General features: G+C 42.8%; 1 protein-coding gene across 1 annotated transcript in view; it reads left to right on the top strand.

Moving 5' to 3' along the window:
• LRRK2 (leucine rich repeat kinase 2) overlaps positions 1-18,544 on the top strand; it is a 2,398,611-nt gene extending 2,380,067 nt beyond the window's left edge. The window contains exons 51-52 of the mRNA XM_069629211.1: positions 7,324-7,453; positions 7,537-18,544. Of these exons, the coding sequence (XP_069485312.1) occupies positions 7,324-7,445 (122 nt within the window). The 3' untranslated portion in view covers positions 7,446-7,453; positions 7,537-18,544. The remainder of the gene's footprint in view (positions 1-7,323; positions 7,454-7,536) is intronic.
• The last annotated feature ends 4,058 nt before the right edge of the window (positions 18,545-22,602 follow it).

Below are 22,602 nucleotides of genomic sequence, written 5' to 3'. Positions count from 1 at the left end.
AGAAGTGCTGGGACGTCCGCCCTTCTTCGTCCTATTCTAATAAGAGCCGTCTCCATTGCGGTTCTCCGCAGAATGTGTAATGGCATCTGCTCATCTTTTTGGGAAATATAGTGCCGTACTATATCCACGGCAACCTCCACATTCCACTGCCACGGTTCTTGACACTGCTTAATCAGATGCAGTGATTTTCTTTGCCTTTGTCAGAATCCATCCCTGGTTACGATACTGGGGTAGCAGCTCTCTTCACCATCCTTTTTATACATTCTGTTAGCTTTATCCTTAGCAGAAGCCTGAGACCAGATGGACAGTTTTGGTACAAAGTAAACACAATTGCACGGTCTCATCAAAGCTTTCATAGTGCTCCCATTATTCTGTAGTTGGAATGGCTTTTCCAAGATTTTGCCAGTAATTGAGCTTGCTATAAAAGTAAGGAAAAATTATCCATCTATACAAACTTTACCTGCCTTCAGTTAAGTGTTTCTCCTAAACTCTAAACTTCTAACAGCCAGTTCTGTAATTGTACTTCTAATGGACTCCGTCCTCCCACGTATTCCTCATCTTTGATCAGCACAGGGAGCGCAGAGCGGCGCTGCATCTGCTCCGCCAGAAGCCTCTGTGTCCCACGAAAGACGTGTTGTCGGGGGCCAGTATATGTAGAGGCACCGCTCCCTGTGAACTTGGCTCCTCTTTTCACGCACTTCGCTCGCTACTACGTACACCACTCTTTCTATTTTTTTTTTGTAACTTTGTTTACCCTCCTGCTTCTTATTTAGTTATTTGACATAATGCCTAATCTGAGAAAGTCATCAGGATTCAAGGCCTGTGTTGATTGCGGGTGCCTAATGTCCATTTGAGACCTGCATGTTGTTTGCCTTTTCTGCCCTGATGAAGGCCAAAATACGCATGATGGGTGTTGTCAATCGACACACCCAAAGACGCTTTGTGAATGTGAGGTCAAGTTTTGTATCTTTCTCTGCCAGGAGAGGGGTGACAAGCTGACACGTTGGAGGTTAATGGGCACTGACAGCAGAGAAGTTCCTTGTCCAGATGGAAAAGAAAAGAAAGCAACACACAAGGGGTCTAGATCCCAGGTGGTTTTTCATAACAACATTCTTCATCATCAAAGAAGAGGAGCCGCCACTCCAGGGAATATTCCACCCCAGAGGAATGGGAGGACTTTAGTCAAAAGATGCTTGATGTCTTTGCCAAAGCACCGACGGCTTCAGCTTCGGCCAAACCAACAGATTCCAATGCTGTCGGACCAGTCGGCAGGGAATCCGTAATCAGAGGCGACAAGGTCACCTCCAAGGGTCTCACTATTCTGTCTTCGGACATCAGTCTTCTGACCTCAAGTCCCTCACACATCGCACCAGTGAAGAAGCACAGGCTGCCACCATCTGTGACCCCTATGTTCCTTTCTGCCGATGCTTCAAAAGAGAGTTTGGTGGTCCAGGCCACTATGGCAAACCATAAGACCACATTCTTTTCATCTTTGCCCCCTTTCAGGGAGAGAAAGAGGCTTGATTCATGGGTACAAAGATTTTTGGCTTTTGAGTCTCGGCCTCTGGTGTGTAAGTGCCTCCTGAGCTCTGGACAAGTTTTCCTTTGGTGTGTGTCGGTCATGGCAGAGACCTCTGAGCACATCCCTGAAGAAGAGATGTGTGGAGGTTTTGAGGCTCTTATCGGGCATTGCAAGGAGGCCTCAACAGATTCTGCCATCTGGTCTGGATATTGCAGACTGTGTGGCAAGGACAATGGCCACAAGCACAGTCTTGTGCAGGTTCTCTTGGCTCAGGACTTCAGGGTTTGCTGTTGACATCCCTTCACAGAGGGGTTCAAAGTGACCCAGGCCAGCCCGCTTGCTGTCCACCAGAAGATGTATGTGCTCCTGGCACTCTGAAGGGGACTGTAAGGTCTTGGAGGTGTTGGGCATGACAATACTGTAGCCATGCATTATTGTCTCAATGAGCAGGGTGGTGTGGACTTCCTGCCTTTGTGCAGAGAAGCAATGGTTCTGGCCTCTAGAGAACAGTGTGTCTCTAACTGCATCCCACTTGGCCACCAAGGAGAAAGTGCTGGCGAATGCACTGAGTAGACAGACTTTGACCACCGACGAGTGGGAGCTGGCCAAGAGGTTTCTGGCAAAGGTTTTCTCCCATTGGGGGATTCCCAGTGGGAGAAACCTCAAGTGGATCTCTTTGCTTCCAGTGTGATCAAGAAGTGCAAGTGGGTCTGCTCGTCACCACATCCATCAATGCCTGCAAGTGGCATAAGTATTTGGCTTGGTGCCAGGAGAGGAGCCTGGAGCCTTTTACTTGCTCCACATCCTCTGTGTTGGATTTTCTTCTGTCCTTGTCCCAGCCTGCTGACTGATATTGTAACAGGGTATCTTGCAGCCATTATGGACTTCTGAAGGACCCCAGAGCAAGGCTCCTTTTTCACAATCCCTATGGTTATGCAATTCCGAAAGGGTCTTTCTAATACGTGCCAGCCCCCACTCCACGCCAGATCGTTCATTTTTCCAGCATGGAATTTAAATTTAGTGTTTGCGTTCATAATTGGCATCCAATTTGAGCCCCTTCATTCTTGTTTGTTGAGGTTACTCTCACTTAAGGTGATTTTTCTGGTCATCATCACTTCCAATAGACTGGTCAGTGAGCTCCAGGTTTTGTCAGTTGTACCTCCGTACCTGGTAATCTCCAGGGAGAAGATGACTTTGAGAGTTAGGTCGTCCTTCCTAAAGTGGTCTTGGAATTTCCGCCTCTCTCGAAAGTTCCATCTTCCTGTCTTTTTTTTCGTCCGCCTCATCCTTCCAAGGCAAAGGTGTGTTTTCATTGGTTAGATCTGGTGCAGGCCCATAAGTTTTACATCTCTCTGACAAGGGAGACGAAGAATGATGGCCAGATCTGCCACCAATTAGACTCTGTCTCAGTGGATCATTTCCTGCATCTTGGAATGCTCTATTCTGGCTGGCAAGGAGATCCCCGAGGTCTCCTCCTCCCCCAGAGGATTGGCCACCACCTCGGCTCTGCAACATGGCCTTCATTGCACATGTTTGCTAAGCATTACTTCTTGCATTCTATGTCTGATCAGTATGCTCATATTGGCAGAGCTGTCCTTTAGAGATTTCTGTTTTGGGTGGTATCCCTGCTATCCTCCCTTCTCCATGTCATTGTACTCATTTTGGAGTCTGTCAAAGATGAGGAATCCATGGGAGGAAGCAGTCCATTAGAAGAATAAATGACTTGCCTCTCTAGTTCTTTCAGATGGTCGCCCACCCCCCTCACGGATTCCTCATTGCCCACCCTACCTGCCCCTCTTGGTGGATAGCTAGTGCACCTTGGATCGGCTGTCCTTCAGCGTCGGAGTGCTGGGGTAAAAGGGTGGCATAAGGTCACAGGGTGCCGTGTCTCTATATATACTGACCCAGACATCATGACTGGCATGGGGTGCATAGTGGCATCAGAATGCACCTGATGCAGAACCACGCTGCACCCCCTGATGGCAGAAAAGGTTCCAAAGAGCAGTTGCGCTGGGTGATGGATAACAAAGATGAGTAATCAATGGGTTGAGTGTCCATCAGAAAGAACATTACAGAGAGGTAAGTAATTAGTTTTTCCACTTGGTTGTTCATGCTCTGATCTAAGGAAGATTGAGGCATGAAGGAATTACTGCTTGTATGTGTGTCTCCTGAAATGTCCATTGCACCACAAGTTGGTTCCAGGTCAGTATGATTTGATAATGCAAGATATCAAGTTTTATTATCACGTGCATTGTTTTTTCATGCATTTTTATTATTCTATGTCTTGTGAATGCTGATTATAAAGTTGTTCATACAAAAACCAGATATAGGGCAAATGCTTACAATGATATTAATATTCCCACGAAAACTTTCCAATAATTGTTTTTCTTTTAGAGGGGAATTTTGGAAGGCATTGTACCCTTACGCCCAAGCGCCTTCCAATTCCCTGGAAGCTGTTTTGAAAAACGTTAGCTTAAACCCCTCCTAAACTCAGTAAAGAATCATATAATGGGTCTCTGTATTCTTACACGTTTTAAAATTGCATATTGATGTTAGACAGGTGTTTTAATCTCTGTCGTTTGCCATATGCCACAGGTGGCTCAAAGAATAATAAAACTCCTCCCTTTACTTCTCCCAGAAAACTCTGGCTGCACTTGCCTCGTCTTCATGTGCATTGCCAGACATTTACTTTGTCATGCATTTACATCGACATGCATTTTACTTCGTCTGCATTTTAATAATGTGAAGGTGGCAATAGATGGGGCTAAGGTTAGCTTAAAGTTAGGGTTGTGGTTAAGGAGTGGCGGGTAAGAACATGGGATGGAAAAGAAAGGGGGACACAGAAGCGCTCCCATTTTAGTCAACAAGTGAAGGCTAGAAGTGAAATACAGGAGAAGTAACTACCTACATGCCTCCAGAGCTGGGTTAAGAGTTGTTTTCTTTATTGATTCAGCATGGCGCCAGGGCCGTCCCTCTCTTTCTCATGTAGTAATACCATTGTACACCCTAACCCAGGCATCCTTAACTCCAGCTTAGTATTTAGAGAATGTTGACCTCCCCCCTCCTTACTGGCTAATCTCTAGGCTGGCTGATTGGGATAGCCTAAAGGCCAGTAACCGAATGTATCTAGACGCCATCAGGGACTGTCTAAGCAATCCCTACACTACTCATTTGTTAGCAGCTAAAGTGCCTGTGTGCTTTCAAGATATGATAAACCTCTCGATTGATTTTGGTAATGGCTTTTTGTTTTCTGCTGAGCCTTGAATCAGTGCTATAGGGTGTAGCATTGTTTAATGTATGGGAATGCTTCATGTTTGCTTTTCAAATGGCATATGTAATAAAACAAAGGGAAACAAATACTTTAGTAGGCATCAAATTTCCAAAGCACATAGGCACGTTAGTCTGATGGTTATCAAAAAAATCTTATTGTGAAAGCACACAGGTACTTTACTTTGATGGATGCCAAAAAGATGTGGTATGAAAAAGGGAAATGAGTACCACAAATATGTGAACATACGGTGATGAATGTTCACCAAACTACACACTAGATATTCGCTCTGCATTATTTCATTTTGCACCACAGGTTAGCTGTGTGAATTAAACCCTTAAGTCTTTATTTTAGCGTATTGTTGTAGTAATGTTCTTTGCTGTTCATAAGTAATCACGAAGATATGAAATAATTGAGGCATGTTGAATTTGAAAAGTAATAATCATGAAGAAATTAAATGATTGAAAATAGTGTGTTAAGAAATACATATTCAATTCAAGCTGCCTGTTGCATCCTAATATCATTGAACTGCTAATGTTCGATTGGAAGCAATTGTGAAATTAGATTGATGCCAGGAACAAATGTCATGTCATATATAGTTTTGCCCCCAACTCCTGACATTAAGGGCTCTCCCTCTCCTATAGCATGCCACAATAAGCGAACATGTGTGACGCATAATAAGACTTATGTTCTCATAGATGCCAAGTAAAAATGCCATACCACAGTAAGAAATGGCTAGACTGGCTGCACCAAAATGAAAATGCCCAGTCTACTAAGTAATAACGCTTATGCGCACTCTATTACAGATACTCTGTTGGGGGTGCTGATTTTGCAACTTAATGCACCAGCGATCTTGCCATTATGTTTTACTTTGAGTTTTAAAGGTGTATTGATTGGACAAGGAGAGCACATAAAGAGCGTTTTCATTTGGTTTCATTGTATTGTGTGACGAATCATGGGACTCAGTCACTTCTCCCCAGGGGCTAGCCTTTCCTTGTGAGGCTAGGGAGGTGAGCCCGCTACGCGATACCCTCCCTAGGGGAAGAGGCAAGTAGGACCTTACCTGGAGAGACTCCCTCCTTGGGGCCAAGGACTCCTGATTCCAAGAGGAACTCCCTAAATATTCCCTAAACACAGTCCACCAGCTACAGTGCTACAACCAAGGTACCTTGAAGAACACCCTACTGTTTGCTATTGTGGAATAACACCAGTAGTCCAAGTAAAAGAAACTGGTATCACTAATACTGAGAAGCAGAAGTGATCGAGTAATACAGAGCCCTCAGGCATATGACTACTGAGAAGAAGATAGATTGAGCAATACTGAACACACAATTGAGAGTGAACGAGGACTATACCATACAGTGGGGAATGCCCAGCTGTCCATCATAAAAAGAGAAGGAGGCGTCCAGACAGAGAGAGACCGCTAGCGTGGAAACAGGACGTGAGAACAGCTGATACCTGGGGAAGCTGGGGGGAGGGAAACCCAAGAGTCTGTGGTCGCGTGACCATGATGCGGTGGACTGTCCAGTCCAGCAACGGCACTGAGACCACGGACTCAGCCCAAATCAGAGAGTGGATGCCGAGGGAGAGAGCGAGAAGGAGAGAAGAGTGAAGCCAACCTAACAGAGTGAGAAGAGATTCCGGTCCTGTGAAAAGGCCCGGTGATGCTAAACCCCAAGGAAAGGAGGTAATTGGGACATCGGGAGACCCGGGACGGATAGTGGAGGTAAAGAGTACATGAATCATACTCACACCAGTGAAACCAAAGAGTGGAACTCAAGTGTGAATCGTTACTGGCACAAGCATACTCATCCCAGTAACAGTGAAGAGAAGAATATAACGGAGAATAATTATAGGAACTGCCAAGCTCCTTCCAGTAATATAGAAGAGGGGGGGGTGAGTGGACATTAATAGAGGATAGAGCAAAATATCCAAGGCAGAGAGAGAAGGAGCATCAGAAGGGAAAAGCACCATGTCAGACACATCAGGAAAGCTGAAGAAACCTATTTCTGAACTCTATGAACTATTGAGGGTGGTTGCCAAGAACCACCTAAAGATTAGATGTTGAAGTAACTTTGCTGAGAAGCAGAACACAGAAGGGAGTCATTCTCCTTCGCCTTAGTTATCTTTTTGAATAGTGGTAGGGGCAGAGTAGGCTACATTTGGACAAAGGACAGTTCTTCCTTTTTGGACTCCCCGACAACTGATGAGCACCAGAGTTTGTTTTGGTTAGGTAGAGACATATAAGAGTTAATTTATTTTAAAGCATAATAAAACCTTTTGAAATGGAAGACAACTGTCGCTGTCCTCCTTCTGGCCGGCCACAATTGTAATTGGTTTAGATTTGAGCAATCATTGATAAATTACATTATATGATAAATATATAGACTATATTTTGTAACACAAAAATAGAAGTGATGGGAATTGGACATAGCATGTCATGACTCTTTAACATAACCAATTATTTCTTTGAATGTGTGTTCTTCAATTCATGTTTCTTCACTTTTTCACTATGTTGTTCTCTACTATCCAGAAGTGCAATCATTTCTTTCTGTCTGGGATGCCAACCTTCCGCACGAGGTCCACAACTTGAAAAAACATAACGAAATGAGACAGGAGTTAGCTGATAAAATTAAAAGCTTTTCTTTGGATTAAATCCTTTGGTAAGTGTGATCTCGCATATGGGTCCACATGGTCTACTCTGGCTTCATACCTCTTTTTAAAGTGATGCATTTTTGTATTCTAGGAAAATATTTCTCCAGTGACTGACTCTCATTCTACTGCTGTGCAGCGACTTGTACTGTAAGAAGAGGAGCACTGTTGCATGTGAAATGCACTAAAAGAATAATTGTTATAAAAAGGAAAATGTGAAACAAAATCTCTGTCCTGCAACCTAAAAATCATACTTGCATCTCTGTTATTGGATAGAAATCTTGCCTTTGCAATTGATAGATTTTGGACCATAAAGGACTGCTATATAAAATAACGGAGGCATATGTCACAGGTCAGGATGCCCCCAAAAATATTGACTAGACCAAATTGCAATATATTGTGATTATGGTTCCAGAAGTTGAAAATAATCAAAGGAACACATTAGGAAGAGCTGTTACAAGCTTGGCCCATGCCCACACCAACGCATTCAGATGTGACAAAAGATAAATAGATAAATAATATTGTTTTTTGCTATCTTCGTATGAGTTTGTCTTTTTTTATTCACCAAATATTCTTTCTCATGGAAGTTATTTTTTAAAGTGCACTGCTTGGTCTGTTTTAAAACCACACAATTTGGAATAACTTTCACTGAAGGCAATATCTTTGATTATTCTCGCTTGTACCACCAATGCTTACCCTTATTTCCCCCTTACTTGCATTTAGGTATGGGCTGACCCAAATGTTTTAGTAAAGGCTTCCATGCATTAAAGAATGTTTAGGACCGGGCCAAAATCCAATTCTCCTGAAACGCCGGCCTTAACATGGTCATTTCTTTTATGAAATCTCTCGAGAAAAGTCGATTTTCTCCCAAATGTGAAATCTTCTTCAGAAGCATTCCCTGTTAGCTTTTGTTTAGAGGTGGATCTTGCGCGCCATGGATATCCAGCCAGCTCCTCTCTGCACCATTTAAAACCATGGGGCATGGGTGTACAACTCGGAGGCTTTGAAGAAGGCATGAATGCCACTGAATAGGTTTGTGCATGATGGCACTTTACATTTGAGGTAGGAGACTCCTTGTTACGCTTTGACCTAGATCTTTTTTCTGGCCCTTTCAGTGCTTCAGGGATTGATATCATCTCTGACATTTATTATGTACACGCCCAAAACACAAACTCACTTCAGAGTACAATAACTCTGCCTATGCTGCCATGCTATGTTACAAAGGCCACGGCTGTTACTTAACATCCACTGAAAGAAGTTTGCTGTCTCTTGGTAAAGGCTAGCAGTACTCCAAAATGGCACTTTATTTGACAAAAAAGATGTTTATAAGTGCACCACAATAATATTTAAAATACATTGTGCTTGGTAATAAAGGACATATTGCTGGAAATGTGTATTGTCATAGCAAAACCAAAAACAATAAACCGCAGCCAAACCTCGACAGTACAAATCAGCTACCTTGGAGACTGCCTTACTCTAACCTCAATTTAATGTTTATGACACGAAACAAATACTTTATTTGCATATTCACCTTTATATATTTTAAAAGGTGATGTATTGTAGCTTAGTTGGACTTCTATTACTGTCTTACTGGAAGTTGAACTTCTTCTCAAATGTTGTATGATAATTTTAAGTTATGATTCTAATGGCTTGAAACCTACCACAGATTCCTCATTTTAGATATTGTCCCAGCACCAGGTGAATTTCGGAATTTCTTTCAATTGCCAGGTGGTGCAGTTTGGCTTCATGCCAGCTCATATTGACGCTGTTGAATCAGTGGCTCCAGAAGTGGCACTATACTCTGTATATAAATAGTACACAGCCCCCCCCCCCCCGACATTAATTCCTTTTTTCTACACACTCAGCACACTGTTGATTACGAAAAAATGTCTTGTTTGAAATTAAAGCTTTAGCTGTGCCATGCTTGTACCTCGGACTTCAGGCGTCTAACCCTGTAAGGATGCAGAGCTAAAATATCAGTCCGATCCTAACCATATGCTCCTTTGGTGACTGTGCGCTGACCACAAGACACATACTTGCGGTTCCTGTCAGGACATGCTCTTAACAGCTCTCTGGGATCAGGTGCCAAAGCTCTTTACTGCCCTTCTTAAGGGTACTTGTCATCCTCCCTCTAAGATCCCATGTACTACTCCATCCAAAAGTATTCAAGAGTCAAAGGGGAACAGGAGAAATCAATAGAGTTACTGGACACTGTGGAGCTAAGTGATCCTGGACTTCAGCTTTAAAAAAAAAAAGCAAACCTGAATGGACAAAAACAGAAAGCCCAGGAGAAAGTCCCACTCCCCGAAGCGAGCCACAACATTACTCCTCTTCCTCTTTTGGAAAAGAAATCACATAACTCCCAGAGAGAGAATTAGGACAATGGTTCCTCGTAGGAATCCTCACCAAAAGCAAAACATCCAGTATAGTTCCTCGCAAGCGCCTCGATTTGGTGGCAGTGGCAGGAGTTTAAGACTCAAATGCTGACTTTGCTAAAGCTTCAGCCTGGGCAGCTTTGGCCTCTGCAAGGATGGCATACAGAGGGCATGCCATGACTTGTAAAACCAGCAGGGTAACCTCAAAGGAAGGCGCCTTTGCACCCTCTGGTTCAGTCCATGCTCCAACTGCATCAATCACTAATCTGCACCGTTCGCTCCCCCTCCCAAAGGTTTCAATTATATTTCTCCAACAGCGGTCTCTGTTCTCTGGCAGCATGACTGACCTGCTTCATTTCTCGAACAGTGTCTCACAGGATCTCTTGTTGATGAGACAACATACTGAGGGAGACCCTCTATGTGTCCCTTGGACTCAGATGATGGAAGTCAGACACCTTTCTGCAAGGCCGGGGGGATGGAGAGCTCACCTCGACAACCTTGTGGTTAGTGGTCTTTGTTTCCTTGTGGGAGCAAGTCTACACCAGTATGATAGATCAGGGATACAGGTGCATTGATTGTGGACTGGAGAGACAAAAAAAGAGGGTGGCCACCTCTCTGGATCAGAGGGGAAGGTCCTCCAACTGAATCTCAGCACTCTCAATTTTTCTGTATGGCTCTGGAGGAGCTAAGATATGAGGAGTGGATTTTTCGTATGGCATACTGCAGATGCGTTGTTAGGGGGAGCTGAGGGGGCTACAGCTCCGGGTCTATTGGTTGTAGCCCCAAATAGAAGCTTACGGGTTACATCCAAAAAGGCTAGCTAACCCCCAGTCCCGACAGTCACAGAATTAGAGTAGCTCTGGGTCTTTTCCAGACCTAGCAAAACCCCTGGCATACTGGATGTACTACTTTCCTCCAGGAAGGCCGTCACTGAGTTCAACTATGCTTGCAGATGGCATACATTGAAATCTTATTGTCGGGAGAACGATCTCCATCCCTTGCTCTGCTCTATGGCCTCAGTGCTAGACTTTCTTCTTTTATTTGCCTGTCTTGGTCCCCCTATCAGCACAGGGGGTATCTGACCTCATTTTTGTCTTTTAAAAGAACTCCTGTGGAGGGATTTGTTTTTGGCATCCCTCCGGCTATGCAGTTTTTAAAGGGGTTGATTAACATATTTCCTTTGCAACAGTTTCTTGTTCCAGTGTGTGACCTACATTTAGTATGGACTGTTCTCATGGCAACTAATTCTGATCCTTTACATTTCTGTTCCCAAAATAATTCTCACACATAAGGTGATGTTCTTGGTACATATCACATCCACCAGGATAGTGAGTGAGCACCAAGCCCCATCTTGCGAAACTGTACACTATAATGCATTTTCACAAAAGAAAGCCCACCTGGACACAGTCACTATTAGGTTGTGTGCACCAGTCACACACAACCATCCTACGAAGCATCTTCAAATTAGACAGCCTGACCACAATCGGCCCTGTTCTCTGTCGTAGCCAGACGAGGACCTTATTACGCAGTGCTTGTCTAGACTCTTTTCCATCAGCCAGCGGAATATTAGTGATGACAAAGTTCCTTTGGTCCATGATAAAGTCGTGGGTACTCATGTCATTTATTTTTTACATTTGTGACTTACTTAAATGCAAACTCTACGATACTACCATCTTATGTTTAGCATTCGCCTCTGTAGAATGTTTAGCTGCTTTTTGGCCAGGTTGAGGTACCAGGAAGGATGGGGGTATTTCCTGTATTGAGCCTTTGATTTCTATATTAGGGGTTTTGGCCCTATTATCTGATGTTAGCCCATTGACCACCATGGACCCCTCACTGGAGGATACAGTTTGTGAGGCTTGATCTAGCGTCTCCCTTTGCATGTTTACTTGGCAGGCGTTGTCCGTCTTATGAATCTGTAACAAGGTGACTGGGCTGTAATGCATGTCTGTCTGAGAGGCAATGTTCACTCTAGGGTGACGTAAGTCCAACACCCAAACATTCAAGGAATCCACCAGTAAGCCGAGATCAAAGGGACTAGTACATAAAAGGAGCTCTTCAGCAATACTAGCCATGAGAAGCGGCCATTGAGAAGGAGCTGAATGTTCTAATTGAGAGGACACAGCTGGAGAATGGATTGGCTCCATAGAATCTATAGTACCAGTTCTTTGTATGCTATCCAGGAATACAAGTCCAGTAGGACCGGACTTCAGTGATGGACAGTCCAGTTCCTGGAATAGGCATTTGCTAGGGGAGGCAACATCCTCAGTTTTATCCACCTCCAAGACAACCTTGCAGTCCGTGTCTCCTACGAGAGCTGAGTGCCAGGACCTCCAAAGCACAGTTTCTGTTGGACAGGGGAGAGGAGGCCGCTAATCCCTCTAAACCCACTTCGGTCAATCTCACGACCGATTTAGACAATCTCAGACAATCCTAAAAACTGTGTAGGCTTAATAACCTGTGGTTCCCTTATTGTAATAAAACAGGTGAGTTCCAAAAGGATAATTCTCGACTGTGAAGCCGGCACTGAAGATTTTGAGATGCAAGATTCAGAAGTGTCAAGGTGAATGTTATTTGTCGCAAAGGGTGGGAAATGGACTACAGGTGATGCAATCTATACTGCCAGCCTAGCTGTGTAGATAACTTTCTGCTTGACTATTTCTTTATTTGTTCAGTTAGGAAAGGTTATACTCCCTAAGTCACATCAGAGGGAGGGAGGGGATGAGGGTCAATGGCTAGCTTTCTGGTAATAACATGTAGCCATAACAATAAGTTGTGAGGGGTGTAACCTTTTGGAGAACAGTATGTGGCGTGATGATGGAACACTGATTTATGGGGCTTTCCATCACTAGAGTGCTGGAAACCTCTAGCCAGGTAGTGTAATGCCATGGTGCGATGGGTCTTGGAGGTGAAAGTCCTTTGTTATTTCTGTGTTCTATTGACAGAGTATGGTTCATCAGACCCTGTCATCTCTATTGGCATGAATGGGCCCGTTAGCCTAATCACATGATGAACATAAAGCATATAAATGGGGCTGGGTTGTTGAAGAAAATTATGACCTATCAGACTTTGGATTCATCTTTTGTGATGGCACACAAGATTCTATGGAATAAAGCTGTACCAAAACACATTGGCATTCAACTTCGTACTCTTTGGTTAGAAGTATTTTTTCATAAGGAGTTTATTATATTTATTCTGGCTAGAGGTCACTGAGCAAGGACACTCCAGGTATTGTTTTTACCAAAAAACAAGGGGGGTTCCTGGGAGTTAGCTAAAGGAAACTTCCCTCACAGACCGCTCTCACAGCCGATTTCAAATCAACCCTATCAGTTGGGAAATGATAGAAAGTGAAAAATCCATCAATACTACCTTGCGGCTTGGTTTATTTGTGCAATATTATGTACAAAGAAAATGTGTTTGTTAACCTCACAAACTTTATACTCTGTACACAATAGCACATTACTGAAATCATAGACAAGTTACTCAAGTCAATGGTTGCACAATAGTTCCTCAAAGCTGATGTTTGTACACAGTTTGACAAAGAGCTTGAACTTGATTCCAAAGTAATGGAATATTGTAAGAAAGAATTTTTGGGATTGCCCGCCTACACGTGTTTCAACCCGCTTGGGTGGTCATCAGGGCGGAATTGTAATATGAAATTCTATGCATGTGAAATCATAAAAAACAAAAAACAAGACATATACCAGCAAGGATTGACAAACCATTCATGGGACATAATAACGTTTTTTTAGAATGAATAGCGAGAGGTAATGGAAGAGAACTGAGGGAGAGAAAATTGGGACAAGAGAAGAGAAAAAATTATTAGTTTAAAATGAATGTGATCACATTTGAAAATGCATTTGCAATAAGACCAAAAGCATTTGTGTAGAATCTCAGATGTTGACTGGAAGTGTGTCCATAGGAAAATAATGCTTGGCATAAGACAGTCCTGGGAGTCCCTCTGCCGGACATTAGTCCTGGTTGCGAGAGACTTACCTAGAGTTTTTAGCTCACTATCTTTCACAGAGGAGAGATATCTAAAACATATCAGTCTTTGTCTTGCCTAGGGCAGTGCAGCACCGAAATGCTAAGCAATTCTCCTCTGAACAAGAGTACCAACAGCAACCCCAGACACGTGTTTCATTCTGTTTGGACCTCATCAGTAGGGTGGAGCTGTGCTGAGCGCCCTTAGAATAGTGAGCAAGGGGTACACGTCTGGATTCCCCTAGTAATTTAGGGTGAGACCCAAAGTTACTTTAATATGCAAAATACAAGGGGGGATCCTGGGAGTCCCTCTGCCGGACATTAGTCCCGGTTATGAGAGACTTACCCATAGTCTTCAGCTCACTGGCATTGTTTTTACTGGTCCTGTAAGCTTCCTTGTTTCACTAATTTAATTAGCTTGAGCTTGTGATGTTCTTTGGGCGAAAGGCGATGATATATAGTGGTAAAAACAGAGTTGTTCTGTCCTGTGTTCCACCTAAAATTTATGCCGTAGACCAGAGACCAGTAAATGGAGGGATGCGTCTTAAGTGTTGGCCAGGGCAGTGAGGAGGGGGCCTGTCAACGGGAAAGTGGATATTCTACAAAGTATGCGGAGTACATGCAAGACAGGCACATGGAACTGTTTTTGCACCATTTGACACCAATCTGACCAAATCATGCAAAATAATTCCACATGGACATAAATTATTCTGGATAGTACATAAAAGATCAATGCCATGACTTCCTCTACCCAACCTCTTGATTGGATGGATCATTTTTACTGAGATTCAAGCTCATTGTAATTTTAAATTTTCTTGATTCTCAAACCAAGAAAGTGTCCCTGGAGGATAGCACAGAAGCAACGTGTTCGCCATGGAAGCAAAACGACAAGAAGCAATACAGGTTTGATCCCGGGTCCGCGCTTAGAAACCTCTGGGTATTTAAGCCTGTTATAAATACGCAACTAAGAAAAGAAAAAAGACAATTACGCAACTAAAAAACAAACAATTCCTGTAACAGCGACCTCAATGGCTGTGGGCTGTTTGAGCGCTTTAAAAATGCAAAGAATAAAATAAATAAATAACCTATCTATCTTCTAAGACACTTAACTCCTCTGAACTGAAATGAGTGATCCAATCCAATTTTCAGCAAATTAAACCGAAAAAGCAATACTACAGAATTGGTAGAGCAATATAATGAGACAATCTCCAATATAATCAACAACATTACTCCCATTTTGAAATAAAGAGCACTGGTACTGCACAAATCATGGCACACCTCTGATTTATGAATAATTCTTTTAGATTGACACAAGGCTCAAAGCGCTTGGATAAAACACAAGACTTAAAAAGAAGACACACTTATTAGTCATCAAGAAACAATATGAAACGGCAAAGGTTAAAGCTAAAAAGACATTCTCCTCTGCAATAGAAGCAGCAGCAAATTCATCTAAGAAATATTTCCTATGCTATGAGCTCTTGAAAATATGTCCAATTCTAAACCTGCTTTTCCTATTACTTTAAATTGGCTAATAATTTGGAAATACGTTTGTTGTTACCAGAAACCATATTACTCACTCCCATAAAAATAACACCCTAGCACTAGAGATCACAGACATTATTAATATAGTCAAGATGGAACGGGAACTAAGACCATTCACAGTGAGGATCTATTACCTCTAATCAAGTATCTTAACACTTACTTTAGTTTGGTCAATCCTTACCAACAACGGACAATGTGGAATTGTTATAATTTTATACAAATTTTGTTAACAGCTCCCTGCAGTCAAGCAAGGCACTCAGCATGCATAAAACACAGTGGATAGCACTGTTACTTAAGAAACCTACAATAGACCAGCACAACCCAACAAACAATCGCCCAATGGCAAATTCTACCTTTCTTGGTAAAAATATTAGAGAAAGCTCTGACAACACAATAACAAGACTCAAATATGCAATCAGCCCTTTGACCAGATAGAATCCCAGAATTGCCATAACTAGACGGTCAGGAAACTTTCTTTGAATTGAAGATTATCATGAAAACATGTTGGAAACTATGCTAGATATATCTGCATCTTTCAATATCCTGCACCTGCATTTATTAATGATTGTCTTGCATTAATGGCAAATGTGTCATCCTCTGTGCTAAAGTAGTCCACCTCAAATTTGAGCAACATAACTTGGCCTTAAGTGGCCAATGAAAAGTGGAGGACCAGATATTTCCTCTCTGCCCCCTATGATTTCTTACATTTATGTAAAACCTTTGCATAATCTGCTGGTGAGCAAGGAAATATGATTAAATTGGAATGCAGATGACATGCATATGTATCTGAAATTAATTCAGGACACTCATAGAGACTTATTGCAGTTTTACTCAATCATAGCTTCCTTCAAAGTCTTGCTGAATCAAAATTGGCTAATGCATCAAAAACATAAATAATGCCACAAAGTACTGCCACAACGTTGGGAAACTATGTGGACCTCTTACCAGATTTTTTAATTGATAATATTCTGTTACTTTTCCTGTCGAAAATACAATCTGAGTTTTATTCGATACCCTCATGTATATGTCTCTGTATGTAAATGTTTTTAGATCTTCCTGCCATTCTGTGCAACTTTTTAGGAAAGTCCAAACTTTATTGGCAGATTATCATTTAGGAAATATTGGAAGAGCCCTTGTTTGTTCCAAATTCGACTATCGGAACTTTCTTTTAGCAGGCTACTGTAAATTTCAATCGCATGGCTACGAATGCTATAGAACCAAGTGGGCCGAATAGTGGACCATGTCCCTATATGCACCCATAATACACCAATCTTGTATAAGATTCTTTGGTTACCAGCACAACAAATAATTGTCTTTAGCTCACAAGGCTTTGTTTGGTAGTCCAGCCACATTATTAAAAATAACATTTGTCTGACAATGTCCTAGTTGTACCCTTACATTTCGGACACCAATTTGTTAGTGGTTCCTAGATTTAGGCTTAAGTGTGTCGGAGGAAATCGTTTTTATGTGCATTTTTGGTCTGAAATAATTTCCCCTGTATGCTAATATATGTAGCTAGGATCTGTTTAAGAAACATCTAATCTCGGCAATGGGTCTGGGGTCATTCACCCACCACAAGCCCTCAGCTACCCCCTGTGTCTTAGTGTGGGGAGAACACCGTAAAAAACAGGTAATCGGCAGAAAATTTCTCCCACACCCTCCTAATCTTCATCCCCACACTGGTGGTGAATGTACACCAGGCCATGCAATGCGGCATAGGGATGGCTTCAGCTTGCCATAGACCAAATGTTTGTGTTGTCTAAAACCTGCCTAAGTGTTTAACAGGACCTATGCAGCCTAGTTAGAGGACTGAGAGTTTGGGTGATAAAAGACCAAACTATGATTACACCACTAAGTAAGATGTAATGAAAGTTAGACCATAGAATTTGCTAAGGAATGATGGTTTCAGTTGGTTGTGAGATTGAAAATACTGATGTTTTATATATATATATAGTTTTGGGAGCAACCTGGAGAGCCTGCCTGCTTACCCAATGTCCATTTTTCTCTGAATTTTATGAATGAACTGATGTTTCTTGGTTTCTTCCATCCTCCAGACTTGCACTGCTTTTGAAGCCTATCTAATAGGGAATCTGTGGGAGGATGTAATCCATTAGAAGATCATATTATTTGCCTTCAGTAATCTTCTTTCTGATGGATTCTCTGACAGATTCATGGTTGCCATCCCACCCAGCCCCTCTCACACATACCTCAAATACATCCCTTTATGCAATCTCTCAGCTGATGAGCACAGGGGCAAACATGTGGGTCTGAGGGAGTATAGTGTCCGTTTTGGAGCCATGGAGTCCACACCGCCAATGAGAGCCAGTATGAGGCTACACTGTACCCTATAGTGGCTGGAATTATGTTTTGCAATTCAGCTGGCACCAGGAAGATGGGTAAGATGAGGACTCTGTAGGAGGTGATACCATCGGAATGATCATTAACAAAGTTAAGTAATTAGTTGTTTTTGTGTAAATTATGTATACTCTTGTGTGACACTCCAATACATAAGGTAGTCTTCTTGCCTAGCTCTTTTTTTTAAACGTTGCTGTGGCCTATTATAACTTGAATGTAAATAGGATATTTTTTTACATTTATGAAAGCACATCTCTTTTTGGAGATTTGCTTTACAGTCCATGTTTATTGCACATGACTATGATATTCATGTCTGACAAGATGGAATAAAACAAGGGTTTGAGTGGGTGTGTATATATGGAATGAAAAAAATCCTTTCTTCAAGCACTGTATCATTTTGCTGCACCCTTTTAAGTATTATACTGTATATATGTGCATGTTGGAAATAAGAGTTTAAATCAACTCGTGCTACAGCAAAATTCTGCCAGCCGGTATATTGCTGTGTCCAGACAGTCATTGTCCAAAGAAATGTGTTTCTATGTGTGAAGTACTAATATTGTTACAACAAATACAATAGGAGAATTGGATACCAAAAACCACTTCAGATGCAAAATAGGAAGATAGGAAAAATATAATAAATCCCTACAATCCACTGGTTTTTCAAAGGGTGATTTTCTCCTACATGATTCTTGGCTGCATTCATTGGATGAAGAAACATTGATTTGCCGCCTTTGTGGGAAAACTGAACGGATGAGAAGTTGCACGTGATAGGAATTATTTACAAATAAATCACTTGTTCGTTTTCATGTTTTACTTTAATAAAGATTTGCGATCTGGTGAAAAAAATACTGATTTCATTAATTGTTTTAGATTTGCAACTTATCTTTAATGTTGCCCCCTGTCCATTGCCATTTGAAAGGTTTGACCGTGTGAGTATATCTTAATGCTGAACTATGTGGCCGGTTAGCACAAATGCTGGATCCATGAACTTAGAAAAACAATTCTTGTAGGGCCCATCAGTCAATACGTTCTACCTTACTTTTTTTGACAAGTTTTCTAATTGCTTGCTAGTGTGAATATAGTGTGCATTCACAGCAAAAGTTTGAATTGGGAGACACTTTGATATAGAACAAACACATTGTTAAAGGTAATCAAAGACACAGATGGAGACACCATGGGTTTTGCGATCCAATCATGTTCATGTTACTAGACCTTCAATGAGTGATTATGTACAATTCGAGAGGGCATATACCTAAATGTTCACTCGCTAACTGCAGTACTACAAGTCAAGACTCATGACTATATAAGCCTGGGTCTAATATATCTGGAATCTTCTAGTTGTTGCACAGCTACCCAAGACATCATTAAAGATTGAACTGCCTTGAAAAAGTTACTGAAGGCCGAAACACAGGTTGCGTGAATCAGGTTGCATGTTGACACACTTTTTCACTTGGACATATTCAACTAATGTTCGACATGAATTTATATTCTGATCTACTGAACTGATGTACACATTTGAAACACCTTATTGGCATGCATTTTTTATCTGGTGTATTCAACAAATATATGGCATACGTTTTACTAATGTAACGTTCATGGAACACCTTTTTGATGTATTTTCCCTCAATGATTTGCTAATTAGTTTTCTAATAAAAAAACTTGCCTTATGTAAAGTACTTTGGATATTGCAATTCAATCTCATGCCCAAATGTATATGCTGTATCAGGCAGACTAGAACAAACAGCGAGCTCATTTCTCTTAGGGGGTCTTACCCTATCTTATATCTTAGCAGACATATGCCGTGGTGCTATAATCGCCCACGAATAGCCACTGGGCAGTACCCTTCTATTAAATAATTCAATAATGAGGTCAGTCAAGTGATGTTTTTGCTGTCGCACTGCAGGTGCTGCTGATGTGGTATTACCCCATTACATTTTTTATTTTGTTTGCATTTTTAGAGAGCTCGCACAGCCCGGGGGCATCGAGGCGCTGTTAAAGGAATATGTCTTAGTTGCGTATTTATAACGCTCTTAACACCCAGAGGTTTCTAAGCGCGGACCCGGGATTCGAACCTGTGTTGCTTCGTCGAATGCAGTCACTTCAAAGCCCACTTCATTGATTTATTGTAACAGCCCAGCCTCTAGCACAGCTAAAGCCTAACCTGCTCTGCTATCTTCTCAAACAACAGTGGGAAAGCTGATTGGGATCCTGCCCTCGGATTCATTCACGCGGTGTGTCATGGTTGGTGACCCATTTTAAGAAAGAAAAGTCAGCAGCAGGCTGGAGGTCTGAGAAAACACGGGGCAAGTTCATGTCTCTATATGTGCTATCCAGAAGCCCCCCAGCACAGACGGTGGCCCCAATTCCTCCCTCACCTTCATGCCTTGGAATACCTGGAATTCCATGCGGGTGCAGTGAAACATTAGTACTTTTATTTTACCAACCGAAAATCTGGCAAGATGCATTGGCTGAAAGACCCCCGTGCATGCATTCGTTCATTTATGAAAAGCTTTCTCTTGGCCAGAGCCATAACAAAATATTAAAAACAAGTATGTACATTTGCATCATACGATCAAAACAATCATTATGAAAGAAATCTTCACAACTACTGCAATACTCATGAAACAGCCCTTATTAGAACATGAGCACATCTTAAATAACTGTTCCAATTAACTGTGTGTGGTCCATTGGTTGTCATTTTCGATCCATGTACATTTGTATCCGGTCTCAGTCACTTGCACTTTTTAAGGGTTCCTTTCCACGAGCCAAGGCCTTGCATAAGAATATAGAACTCCGAAAATAAGGATAAATTCATTAGTTTGAAATAAAATGCATCTCTTCCACACCTAATGCCGAGTGCATTCCATACCGTTTTAAGCCGCTTAGGTGTGAGGGTGTACATGGTGCTCCTCTTGGTTGTGAGGGTGTACATGGTGCTCCTCTTTGTCCAAGATCTTGCCATGATGACGATTATGTGACAACCCAATACCCCAGTGGCTAGTAAACTTAGCAAGTGTCAGGATACCCAGACGAAACTTTCCACATTTTCCGATATTTCTGATATGGGGAAATCCATATATTTCTCCGGACCAAGAGTTTTTCATAGATGAATATTTTCGTGCTAGACACTGTCTAGTATATGTGTCCGATTGTTCTTTTGAAACCCTGTCATTAAACCATTAAAGTTGTTTTGGATGCTTTCCCATATGTACACGGGTCATTCCAATAAGAGGAAAGGCCTAATATGTGAAACATCTAACTTACAGAATATCGTCTGCTTGAAAAGGGGCCCTGAATGAGAAGGGAGAAATGCGAGCTACTTCTAAGAGAGGTGTGTTGCAGACCAGAGGTCGTGGAGAGACCCACGTGAACTGAGCGTGACTAGGCCTATGAAAAGCGTGTTGAGAAGAGGAGGCTGTGTCTGCTTGAAGAAAGCTCTGCTAACAAGACAATGTGACGAGATCAGAACTGGGAGTGCTCCTTGGACGGGAGTGCCAAAGGAACCGGCTTGCCTTTATTGGTTTGTAGAATAGGACTGGACATTGAAAGCTTAGCAGGAGCACTTTTTTTGGCTACATTTGGAGCACAGTTTCATTGAAAGCATAAGAGGCTAAAGGACTTGTTATGTGTAGGTTTGAATTTGTATATTGGCCATGATATTTACACTTTGACTAATGGAGTATGGGGTCGCTTGAGAGGGACTAATACTTACAGGCTGCTTTGGGTTTAGACTTTTATGTTCAATGAAATCCCCTTCATGTGGTGTTGTGAGCGCCTGCACGACCCATCGATGTGTGGCACCAGTGATTTATTGTTATTTCTCCAGCATGGGGTCTGGCATGGATTCACATACTCATGAATATTCCCCGTCGTCAGGCCGGGAATCCTCGGTATAGAAAAAATCAGTATCAGTTTCGTTTCTGATCTGTCTTTCTCAGTAGTAACCAATCACTGGTCTCTCCAGCCAATGACTGCCCTCTCCCTAAGCCCCGCCCCTGGCAGCCATCCTCAGATTTTTACTGCACGTTGCTGCGTTTTCACGTTTTTTTTCAGGAGATTTTCTCATTTTTTTGGTTAAATAGAGCCTCAAGCTCCACCGTTTCTACTTCCGATCAACGGGGATCCGTTTCAGAGTTTCTACGCCCCTCAAGGGTGAAGATTTCGTCGAGTTATGCTTTTGGAGGATTCCAGAAGTTCCGAGGCCTACCCCGGACATGGCCCAGGAGAAAGGGAGCTCGACGCCCAGGAAGCTATTCAGGACCTGCCCTGGATGCCAGCTTCAGAACGTTTTCAAGGAGGACGAGCATTCGTTATGCCTCTACTGTCTCCATGAGGACAAGACGCACAAGGAAAAGGACTGCGCGTTTTGTGGGAACATGTCGGAGGGGACCATGAAGGATCGCCACCTCCATCTCGCCAACTGGCTGGAAGGTAAGAGCCCGCCAGGCGAAAAGAAGAAAAAGAAGTCCGAGCGGTCTTCTAAGTCCTGTGAGGGTGCTCTGGCGACGGGGGCCCAACAAAAGGCTAAGCACCGCGAGTCCGCGGGCACCGGGAGCGCCGAACGGTCGGGCTCCTTGGCTGCCAGGCAGAGCGCATCCTCCCCGGCGCCATCGACCACGAGCCAACGCTCTGGCTCGGGTAAGAGGAAGTCCGAGAACCCGGCGAAGCTTCTGGAGAGGCCCCGGTCGATCTCGAAGATTCCGGCAGAGGGGGAGCGAGGCTCGGACCCTCCCCCCAATGTGAAGGCCCCAGGCGTACAGAAGGTGACGTTGGGCTTAATTCACCCTGCTAAGACCTCGATTGAGGATGTCGCTGCGACTCAGCCTGTGGAGGCTACACCAGTGGAGGCGCCCTCAGGTACCAGAGTCTCCCTGCCACCGCGGAGGGAGTCGTCTTTCAGGCCC

This window comes from Ambystoma mexicanum, chromosome 12, assembly GCF_040938575.1.
Source record: "Ambystoma mexicanum isolate Mex_15411 chromosome 12, UKY_AmexF1_1, whole genome shotgun sequence".
In the NCBI taxonomy this organism is placed as follows: Eukaryota; Metazoa; Chordata; class Amphibia; order Caudata; family Ambystomatidae; genus Ambystoma; species Ambystoma mexicanum.
Note: the sequence above shows the minus strand (reverse complement) of the source record. Positions and strands in the feature narration are given on the sequence as shown.